At 36.4% G+C, this 10,349-nt stretch overlaps 1 protein-coding gene across 1 annotated transcript; it reads right to left on the bottom strand.

Moving 5' to 3' along the window:
- Positions 1-2,663: 2,663 nt before the first annotated feature.
- Positions 2,664-6,968, bottom strand: LOC109038944 (uncharacterized). Its single transcript, XM_019054217.2, has 3 exons — positions 6,829-6,968; positions 3,567-5,055; positions 2,664-3,041 (listed from the first exon to the last, which is right to left on the bottom strand). Exons 1-2 carry the CDS (start codon positions 6,838-6,840, stop codon positions 3,607-3,609), a joined length of 1,461 nt encoding a protein of 486 aa, XP_018909762.2. The 5' UTR covers positions 6,841-6,968; the 3' UTR covers positions 2,664-3,041; positions 3,567-3,606.
- Positions 6,969-10,349: the final 3,381 nt, after the last annotated feature.

The following is a 10,349-nucleotide window of genomic DNA, read 5'->3' as shown; positions in this document are numbered from 1 at the left end:
TGAAACATTTCAAACCCCGAAGAGGACTACTTTGCAACGCTAGAGTATTTTAAAGAGGAGTCATCTATCTCAATCCAGGATTCGTTATCCCTTTTACAATTTTTGATTTTTTAATTGTGAATTTCAATCATAAAATTGTTCTTTTCCCCAGCAACAATTATATTCTATTCCCTAATTTTTTTAAAAAAAATTTCAGTATTACGTTAAATTGGGTATATTAAAATAATATTTGCTTCCTGAAATGTAATTCCTTGTGTACAGTTAGGGATAAAAAAACGTATGCCAAAAAATTAGTTAACGAATTTTCCAGGGCTAGCTCATTTTTTTGTTTCTCAAAATCATTTACGTCAAAATAGAATTTGAGCTTTCTGAAGATTTTACATTTTTTTAGTATTATTATTAACGCCTGTATCATAGTAATTACCAGGAAATGGTATAATAAAAACAGTCCAGCTTCATATATGTAGAGTAAAACTTGAACTTGAAAATTAATTTCTTATCATACTCTATAATATAAACATCGTAAGAGGAACGCGTAACACGTAACGCCTGCATAAGACGCGAGGCGTTTAGGGGGGTTGGACCGTAAAGCGGTTAGAGGGAGTAGTTCCTAGTTATCCTAAAGATGTGATGTATTTAACCCTGCAGGAAACTAGTATCAAAATTAAAATGACTGTAATCATTGCGTAAAAGCGGACAAACCGGAAATGATTTTTTCTGGTTTCCATTCGTTGCGGTGCATCAAGAGGGCACTGACACTAACCACTTTGCCTTTAATCAAACTTAAAAAGTACCGTCTATTAATAGAAACTCATTAAAATTCAACATCGTAGCAAGGAAATTAACGAAATTTATAGATTGCGAACGGGAATGATGGCAAAAAACCTGTCTTGAGTACATCACTTTAAATTCTGACCCACTAAGTGAGGCAGTGGAGGGGGGGGGGGGGGGGGGGGCTCAAATGTTGAATTAATTCGATGCGTTTCCGTAGAGAAAGAAGGATAATATTGATAAAAAAGAGAAGAAAAAAACTGCAAACTTTCCGAGTTAAAATGACGTAATGTTCCGTTACTCATTCCCAGAGACTTGAACGAATGTACAGAAAAGTAAACGGCCAGAAAAAAAGGTCCTCATTGAATCGTTCGTGGAATATTACGATGGTTTGATTACATCAATTGAATTTATTTTATTACGAGAAAGTAAATGCAAAATTAGGCCGTTATGAGTTAAAAATAGAACAAAAACTCAATCCAAAATACTGGAATTGATATTATGAGAACCTATACACTATTGGGAAAATAATCGCCAAAATTTAAAGAATATTGTGTTAATTTGCATGATTTGACTTAACACGTCAGAAGTTCATCACATTTGATAGATATCGATAAAGGAACTGCAGCAATGCATATCTCGGTTCGCGGCGTTGCAAACTTCCTAATTTAAACACGAATCAAAAACTATAAAAAAAAGAGTTTTAAGGGAGGAGAGGAATTTAAAGAATGTCGGCGAATGACTTTTTTCAACTTGACATCATTGCTGGACACTGGAATTGATGCACTCCAAGAGTTTTGAGTGATGAAGTTTGATATCGAATGGAATCGATGATAAGACGGCAAGAATACAGTTTTTTCGAGTTTGCCAAAAGCAATTTTTTCTGGAATCCTCGGTTTTTTCTATTACCTGAATTATAATATGCTCATTGATTTCGGTAAAAAATATTATTTTTTTCTTCCTTCAAAACAATAAATAGTGGGGGGAAAAATTTTTGACCATGTTTCTCCAATTTCCCAAGGCATCCTCGGGATGCTAATAACTGTATTAAATATGTTACAATTCAGACTGGAACAGGACCAACATTTTTACAGACCTGATGTGTTTTTACACATGAAATGGATGGAAGTAATGGATGAGTAATATCGTGGTTGTTCCATTTTTTTCCATTCTCTTTAATTGGACAAATGATGCTAATCATTTATGAATTTGAATTACACTTAAAATTATTCTAGTTGTGATAACATGGTGTCAGCCCTTAAAACGCTATAACTGACGGAGTAGCTTATAAAATAAGCTTGAAATAGTATTTTCACAAGCCGACTCATAAAATAAATAACTGTCGCTCTCTTCAGCAATTAATTTTTTACATTTCCTCTACATTCATGCGGAGCTGAAAAAAGGTCTGAATCTACTGCTTATTTTTTTATATTTGTTGATTAAATTGTAAGTGAGATCGAGTATATACTTAAGAGGAACCAGACTTGGTTTATGTTTTATATTTCGAGAGGACCGCGTTTTTAATTTGTTCACCCTCGAATGGTTTTCAAAAGAAACAGTGAATGGCACTCATACGAGTTAATTGATTTGATTCAAAGAAAATTTTGCATTTGAGCACGAATTGATTGTGAAACTGTAAGATGTATGTATGCTTTTATGTCAATAATTTTGCAGTAGATACAATCTTTTATTGGTTTGATTTTTTATTAGTCTTTAATTTTTTAAATATGATGCAATAGGAAAAAAAACTTTTTGTTTTAAAAATGCATGTTTACATTCAAATGCGCTGTCATTGAATGTATCTAAGTTGAATGAATACACTTTTTGGAATATTGGTTTAGAGATGTTCAAAGGAAATTTACTTGTTGGGAAGGGGAAAAAAATAATTAAAATTTTGTTTACTAATAGTAATTAAAATTTATTTTAAAAAACTATACAAATGACTTCGTAATATTGCACAAGTGTACGACTACAATTTGCGGCAAATTCACTAGCCGTCACTTGGTGCATTAATTTCATTAACATAATGAAATAGGATTGAACTAGCCGAACGAAAAGGAGGTAACGAACAAGTTCGACTGGTAACGTGGAACATGGTAACTTCAGGTTGAACAATGATTGACTTTTTTTGCTTTTCCCCAACAGTCCCTTGTTTTCACAGCGCCTTGCAATGAGGGTAGTAAAGCTCGTCCTCGTTCTGCACTTAATGGATGTACATGCTGGATGATTTACAGCCCGATCTTTCGTGGGTCTGTGAGGAGAGATACTTTCTGAAACACACAATATTAAAAAATCAATAATCACGCTAAAATTAGTGTTTTGTTAATTATCATCATCATAAATGATAACCTTTTCTCATCAGGACATTCTAACAACTGTAATTATTTTTGGTAAAAATTTACTTTTAATGAAGAGACGCTAATCAATCGATGAAAATAAGACAAATCCAATACTTGTTCAATTTTTTTTTTCTTCATTTTTATTTTTTATTCAGTTATGTCCTTATATTCCTAAAACTATTGTCATTCAAAGAAATTGGTCGTTGCCTTTTTTAATCTTCTATTTATTAGACTTTAACTCTGACCACAAGACTCCATTCAAACAAAAAAATGTTCGAAAACTACATGTGTGTTGATACTAAATTTATGAAATAAGCAAAAAACATGACCAAAAAGGGATACATTTTAAATAAAAAGTGATCGACGGATTCTCCACGTCTTTATGTAAAGAAATTTGCAAGCTAAGTAACTTTGAACTGAATAAATGAACAAATGACTTAATAAAGCGATTCATACCTTTGAGGGTCACATCTCAGTCTTTTGGTACGAGTATCAATTAATCGTTTTTCCAGGCGTTGGCGTCGCTGGAGGAACCATAAGATCCGCCGTAGGAAGCTCCACTTCCGTACGATCCACCGTAAGATGAGCCGCCTCCATAAGAGGCCCCGCTTCCGTAAGATCCTCCGACAGATTCAAGACCACCAGATCCGTAAGATCCACCGTAGGAACCAGATGAGATGCCACCGTAGGAGGCTCCAGATCCGATGGATTCAATTGAGCCATGAGATCCGTAAGAGCCAAGAGATCCAGCACCAGATCCGTAAGATCCTCCGTAAGATGCGCCTCCGAGAGAAGCACCTCCGTAAGATCCAGTGTCATAGCCGGATCCGTAGGAGCCGATTCCAGATCCGTAAGATCCTCCGTAAGATGCGCCTCCGAGAGAAGCACCTCCGTAAGATCCACTGTCAAAGCCGGATCCGTAGGAACCGACTCCAGAGCCGTAGGATGCACCTCCGTAAGATCCGCCGAAGGAGCCAACACTGCCTACGCTACCAGCGCCGATGGAAGAGGAGGTATCACAGACAACACCGGAGCCGTGGGAAACAGCAGGGGCTTGAACGTAGACTGGTTTGTGGACGGTGACGGGAACGGGAACTGGATGAGGAACTTGGACGGTCTTGTGTACAGGAACTGGCACTGGGCGGGCTACAGGGACGGGGACTGGCTTGGCGACTGGGACGGGGACAGGGTGAGGGACATGGACGGGCACGTGCTTAACAACTGGCACTGGGACTGGTTTCTCGACGCGGACGGGAACTGGGTATGGCTTGTGGACTGGGTAGGGCTTGGGGACGTGGACAGGGTAAGGTTGTGGGACTGGGACCTGGACGGTGTTGGTGACGTGCACTGGGTAGGGCTTAGCGACGGGGATTCCGTATTTCTTGTGGACGTGGACGTGCTTGGCGAGAAGCTGGGCAGGGCCGGTCTCTTCGTAGCCACCGCCGTAGGAAGCACCACCGAAGGAAGAACCACCGTAGGAAGCACCACCGTAAGAGGCGCCAGAGATGCCAGCGGATCCGTATGAGGCGTCTGAGTAGCCGCTGCCGTAGCTACCACCGTAGCTTCCGCCGCTTATGGCTGGCCCATAGGGCCCTGCGCTTGGGACGAAACCGTGCTGTAGGGCGGGGGCGCTGAAGCTGCTACCGTAGCCGCTTCCGAGGGAGGAACTGCCGTAGCTGCTTCCGAGGGAGGAACTGCCGTAGCTGCTTCCGAGGGAGGAACTGCCGTAGCTGCTTCCGAGGGAGGAACCGCCGTAGCTGCTTCCGAGGGAGGAACCGCCGTAGCTGCCGTAGCCTCCACTGGAGCCTCCGTAGCTTGAGCCTACGGACCCGCCGTAGCCGCCGTAACTGTCGAGGGAGCGTTTGTCATTTTTCAACGCGCTCTTTTCAGTGGTCGACACGGCAGCAGAACATACTGCGACAAAGCACAAGGCCCCAAGGGTGTACTGCAAAGGAAACAAAAGGAGAATGCTCGGTTTAGATTATATTATGCGAGAAAAAAAGGGGCAAATTAACATCACTTTGAAAATGAAAATTTCACGTCGGCTCAATCGGAACTTTATGTGAGCATTCATGAGACTATTTTGAGCGAGCAGAAATAGGAGTAATTTTTATCATGCCATTATTTAAGTATAGCGGACCTAATAGAATTGTATCACCGATTTTGAGATATTTGATTTTCAGCACATTTTACAGAGTTTTCATCCGTCGAATCTCCTTTGTGTCAAATGGGCAAATTTTTTTATTTTTAAAGATTAAGGAGGTCATCACGTATTCCCTCAGTATGTTTTAAAGGATTTATCTCAAAAGCGCACGCTCCTCACTCTTACTTGAACTCCCAATTCGACTTTGAAACTCTACTTTGAAGGTCGGATTCAGTATCACGTTCAAAACAAAAAAAAAAAACAAAAAAAAAAAAAAAAGAGAAAAAAGGGGGAAAATTGAAAACATAATGTTTAGCATGGTTAAAGAAGAAGAATTTAACACAGATTTTGCTACTTCACGCATCCAAAAAAGACAAAACAAAATGGCAATAGAAACATGACACCAATGAACATTGGGAATTAAAGAGGATTGCAAGGTTGTTGAATGACAAGATTTTCAGATTTTCCTATCAATTCTTTGTCATTCTGGTTTGAAACGTGTTTGAAAGAAGCAACGGACATTAAATTTGATAAAACTATTTCACACAAATCCGCAACATAAATGAAGTATTTTTTTTTTATGTAAATGAACAAGAATTGGAAAACTTTCATTTTTCAAAAAGAAAAGATATCCAGTCATCAGACTGGATCAGTCACAATTAGTCAATCAGTTTTTGAAATAATTTTTCATCTAAATACAAAATGAGAAAAGAAAAAAATGCATTTTGTCCTCTCAGATTAAGTTAGATAAAACGGGTCGATTCAACTTTCTTTTTCAAAGATGTTTAAATTGTTTACAAATCATTTTGCGAGATGAGAGCCCCGTGAGATGAAAATTTTAGATTTCAGATGCATTTTTAATAAAATGATTCACAAAAACGAACTGTGGAAGAACCATTATTTTTAGAGCAAAGAGTCTCTATTTTCAAATCGTTGGTAGAAAAAATCTACCGTTTTTCCACGCAACTGAGAATCGTTGAGTAATGGCGAAAATTGTCCCGTAAGAATTGCCAAATTTCTAAGATTTTAATTTTTTATGATCAATAATCAGATGTTTGAGAAATTTCATAAACGTCTAGTCAGCAATATCAATTATATGATGAGATCATGTGAGATTTAACAGTGATCATGCAGTGCAAGTAGGAGAAATGAAATAAAGATTGGAAAAAAAAAAAAATGCAGTGCAAGTAAGGCTGGTAACATGTGACTTTTTGGGAATTTTTACCGGGGCAAATCTTGTGCTTCCTAAAGTAGTTGCAGTACTTACGGTGACTATTTACAGTTAGATACACTGGACACATCACACAGAGTAAATAAAATTCAACCCTTATTTTAATAAACTCCCGCTTTGACAGCGGTTCACACGAGCTACCCCTAAATCGAATACCAAAAACTTTAAAAAAGAGTCGAGTACCGTGGTCGAGCACTAATCGAAGGGATGAAAATCTTGTAGAGCTTGATGGGACACCCCCCAAAATCGCGAGATTTTGCTTTCCGTTGCCTCAAAATCCCCCCTTAAAATTTCATTGAGTCGATAAAAACATAGAATAATACTAATAATAAGAGAGAACTTACAAGAGGATTCATTGTTGCACCGAGCAAGTGAGGATGCTACTGACGTTGGAGACTGCGGCTCATCCTTTTATATTTTAACATTTGATATGACTTAAAATCGCCCAAAACGAGGGCCCGGCCGGAGAGGGGGTATGGATGTGCCGGTGACTTTTGGGTGGGAGGAGGTAGCTTGTTATCTTCGACTTTTTTGAGGTGGAAGCTGCCCGGCAGTGTGCCACTGTTACATCATTACGTCATCGGATTGTGTGAGTCCTATCAGTTGTTGAACTTTCTGCCTGCATGACTGAGACCAAAGACCTGCCTTGCGAATCTTGCGATTTTTTTTCTTCACTCCTTTCTCTCGGCCGTGTCTTTCTCACTTCATCTCCTGCAGTTGGTGCCTGCACCGCCGCTTTTTGACTGTTTACACCTGTAGTAATGGAAAAAATAAGAATCTTTAAATCGTGTTAATTGGGGACTTTTGAAGTTACCTCTGAGCGTACTTTATTTTTAAGAACGAGCCTCTCTTATCAGCAGTGTTTATGGTTCATTAGATTTGAAATTTTTTTGAAATTTTAGAAGTCTCGTGACTCGATCTGAAGCGTAAGGCAGGGATTTCTTTTTTTTAGTTCGTGCGTGATGATAAGACCATTATATGCATTTTTAGTTGATGATTTCAGTGTAACCTTCACTAATGAAAGCACAATAAGTGTAAATTTTCCCTACTATGGTACGCTTTTGAATTAGTTACAACGCATATCGTAGCGCCAGCTTTGCTACCAACACCATTTAATTTTACATACGTAGATTGCGGTTTTTTTAACCCTACTATAAACTGCATCCGATACTACTATAAAGTATTTTCTTAACTGTAACGTTCTTATAAATTTTACACTTTCTCACTTATTATATACTTTCCTCTACTAAAACATTTTTTTTCTCTTCATCACCAACGTCTCCTTATGACTACCGCGGAGTTTCGGAATCGCAATGGCGTCAAATGTTAATTTCAGGCAAATCGTCGAATAGAATTGTTGATAAAGAGTATGAATTTTGTGAGCAGATTCTCATGATTTTGTTTTCTCGTCTCCAAAATTATTTATTTTACTCTTAAAATTTGTCAAGATAATCAAAATCAATACAAATTATATTCTAAAAACTCTTCAATCAAAGTGGCAAGTAATTTTTATGCCAGTTTCGTATGAATGAATTCATTGCATCTATTCATCACTGAGACCATGCAAGTTTTGTGAAAAAGTTCGAACACACAAATATTGATTTTACTAGTACGGTTTACCAACATCATATTAGCTTAAACTTTTAAAGACCTTATTTTCCTTGTAGCACAAGTACTTAACAATATAATGAAGTCTAAGTGACCCTGCGGCAAAAAAGAGCTCCAATATGCTTGATGTTACAACCTTGTGTAAATTTTACGTCATTTTTACAAGATTTTATTCCATAGAAATTTTTAAATTTTTCTGCTAAAAAAGCTTATCAAAAATGTTTCGAAATTTTTATCTAATCAAATCTTCTTGGGATCACGTGACGTGTATTTAAAGTGATATCACACCTTTTTTCGAGGAAAATCATTTTTGATACGATTCACTTGGTAGCAAAATTTTACAAGTAAATGTTTTTTCATAGAAATTTCATATTTGTGGACTAAATTACATAAGAGAAAGAGCCTCCCTAAAAAAGGGCCTTTTTTGGCCCCTTTTCGGGAACCCGGGGATTTCGTTCGTTTGTGGCTTAAATGAAACCTTATGATGAGGTAAGCCTCCAGTAAAAATTTTAGCTTGAGTATACGTCTAGTTTCCGAGATACAGCGTTGCAAAGTTGGCATATTTGAGCTTTAAAATTCTCATATTCTCAGGTATCTTATTTTCTCAGAACGATTCAATTGGATGTTTTATGATATTTTGTGACATTTTATTAAATGTTAGTATTATTTTCGAATGCATATTTCAATTGAAACATTAATACTGCTAATTCTGTTAAAACAACGTTGCAAAGTTGACATAAAAACCTATAAAAAATGTTAATTTTATCAAGTTTCTTAACTTAAAAACGAACTTAATGACCGCTAAAAGATATGTTTTTGGGGTTTAGATGCAATTTTATGATAGATTAAGACTTTCCTTAAAATTTAACTCAAAATGCAAGTATAGTTTCAATGATACAGGGTTGCAAAGTTTATATATTTGAGCTTTAAAAATGTCTATATTTTTGAGTTCTGTGTTTAAGAAGCAACTTTCGTAGAATTTAATCACGATTTGAGGCAGGAAACCAACCATTTATGTCATCTGTAGATGAATGTTTGTATTTCAAGAAGAATTCTTTGACCGGTGATGATACAGCGTTGCCATGCTTAAAACTTTGAACTCTGTATGGATTATGATTTTTTCTTGTTCAACACGACTTCAATGGGTATCTTAACTCGTATCAAGGCAAAATATCAAGGGCTGATGTCAGTCCCAGGAAACGATTGGTTTTGGAAAAAATACTGCTGCCAAGTTTATTCATAATTATTTTCAAACAAAAATAATAAAATGATTTTAAAATAAAGATGCTTCTAATTTAATTTTTTAACTTTTTTTTATTTTGTTTAATTTTTTTTGGTAATTTGTTTAGTCTTTTGTGATTTTTTTATATTTGTTTATGAATATCCGTGAAAATATTTTTTTCGATTGATACGTGAGTATAGTCTTGCCTTCAAATATATAGCAAGTACCTCAACATGTTGCCGATTTTTTACTTTTACCAAGTATCTCAATTATTTTGAGGCATCTGGATCAAAGATATGTTTTCAACATGCTCTATACATATACGAGCTTGTTATGATTGGCACTGCCAAGACACTGCACAGTTGCGTATTGAGAAAATGCAACTTTTTTCCAGATATATTTCACTGGGAGATGGATGTATTTTTTATCAGAATGGAGGGGTCAGCGAATGCTACCAAGAATTTACATCCAGTGCCGAGATCATAATGTGAATGCTTAAATCCATTTTGAAATACAAGTATGAAACATGACAATAGCCTGGTCTCTTCGGAATGCTGTCATACTGTGACACAGAGATCTTAAAACTATGGGGACAACCCTCAACAAAAATGGAACTTTAACAACTTATTAATGAAAAAATAGTTAGTAGCTATGCCGAAATAATAATTTTTGACAAATCCATGCAACAATATTTTAATAATTTTAAGTATTTAATTCTTTTAATTTCTTTTTCTATAGATTTATTTATTTAATTTATTTTTTCATATTTAATTTTTTCATCATTTGTAATTCTTAAGTCGAAGATATTCTATTCTTTAAGGAACAATGAATGTATTGTCTGTATCAAGATTTATTTGTACTCAAAAAACTGGAGCGTTTCCATAGTTTATGTTCGTTTTTGCATTCTGCCTAAAAAAAAGTAAAATTGACAACCAAGGCAAGGTAGAATTTTTTAGATTTTGAAAGCAACACTGATGCTGAGCCATTCATTGTATGCCATAAATTCACTTGGATTACGTTTTAAAATCAGACAAT

This window comes from Bemisia tabaci, chromosome 3 (assembly GCF_918797505.1).
Source record: "Bemisia tabaci chromosome 3, PGI_BMITA_v3".
Classification (NCBI taxonomy): Eukaryota; Metazoa; Arthropoda; class Insecta; order Hemiptera; family Aleyrodidae; genus Bemisia; species Bemisia tabaci.
This window is presented reverse-complemented; position numbering and strand designations above follow the sequence as displayed.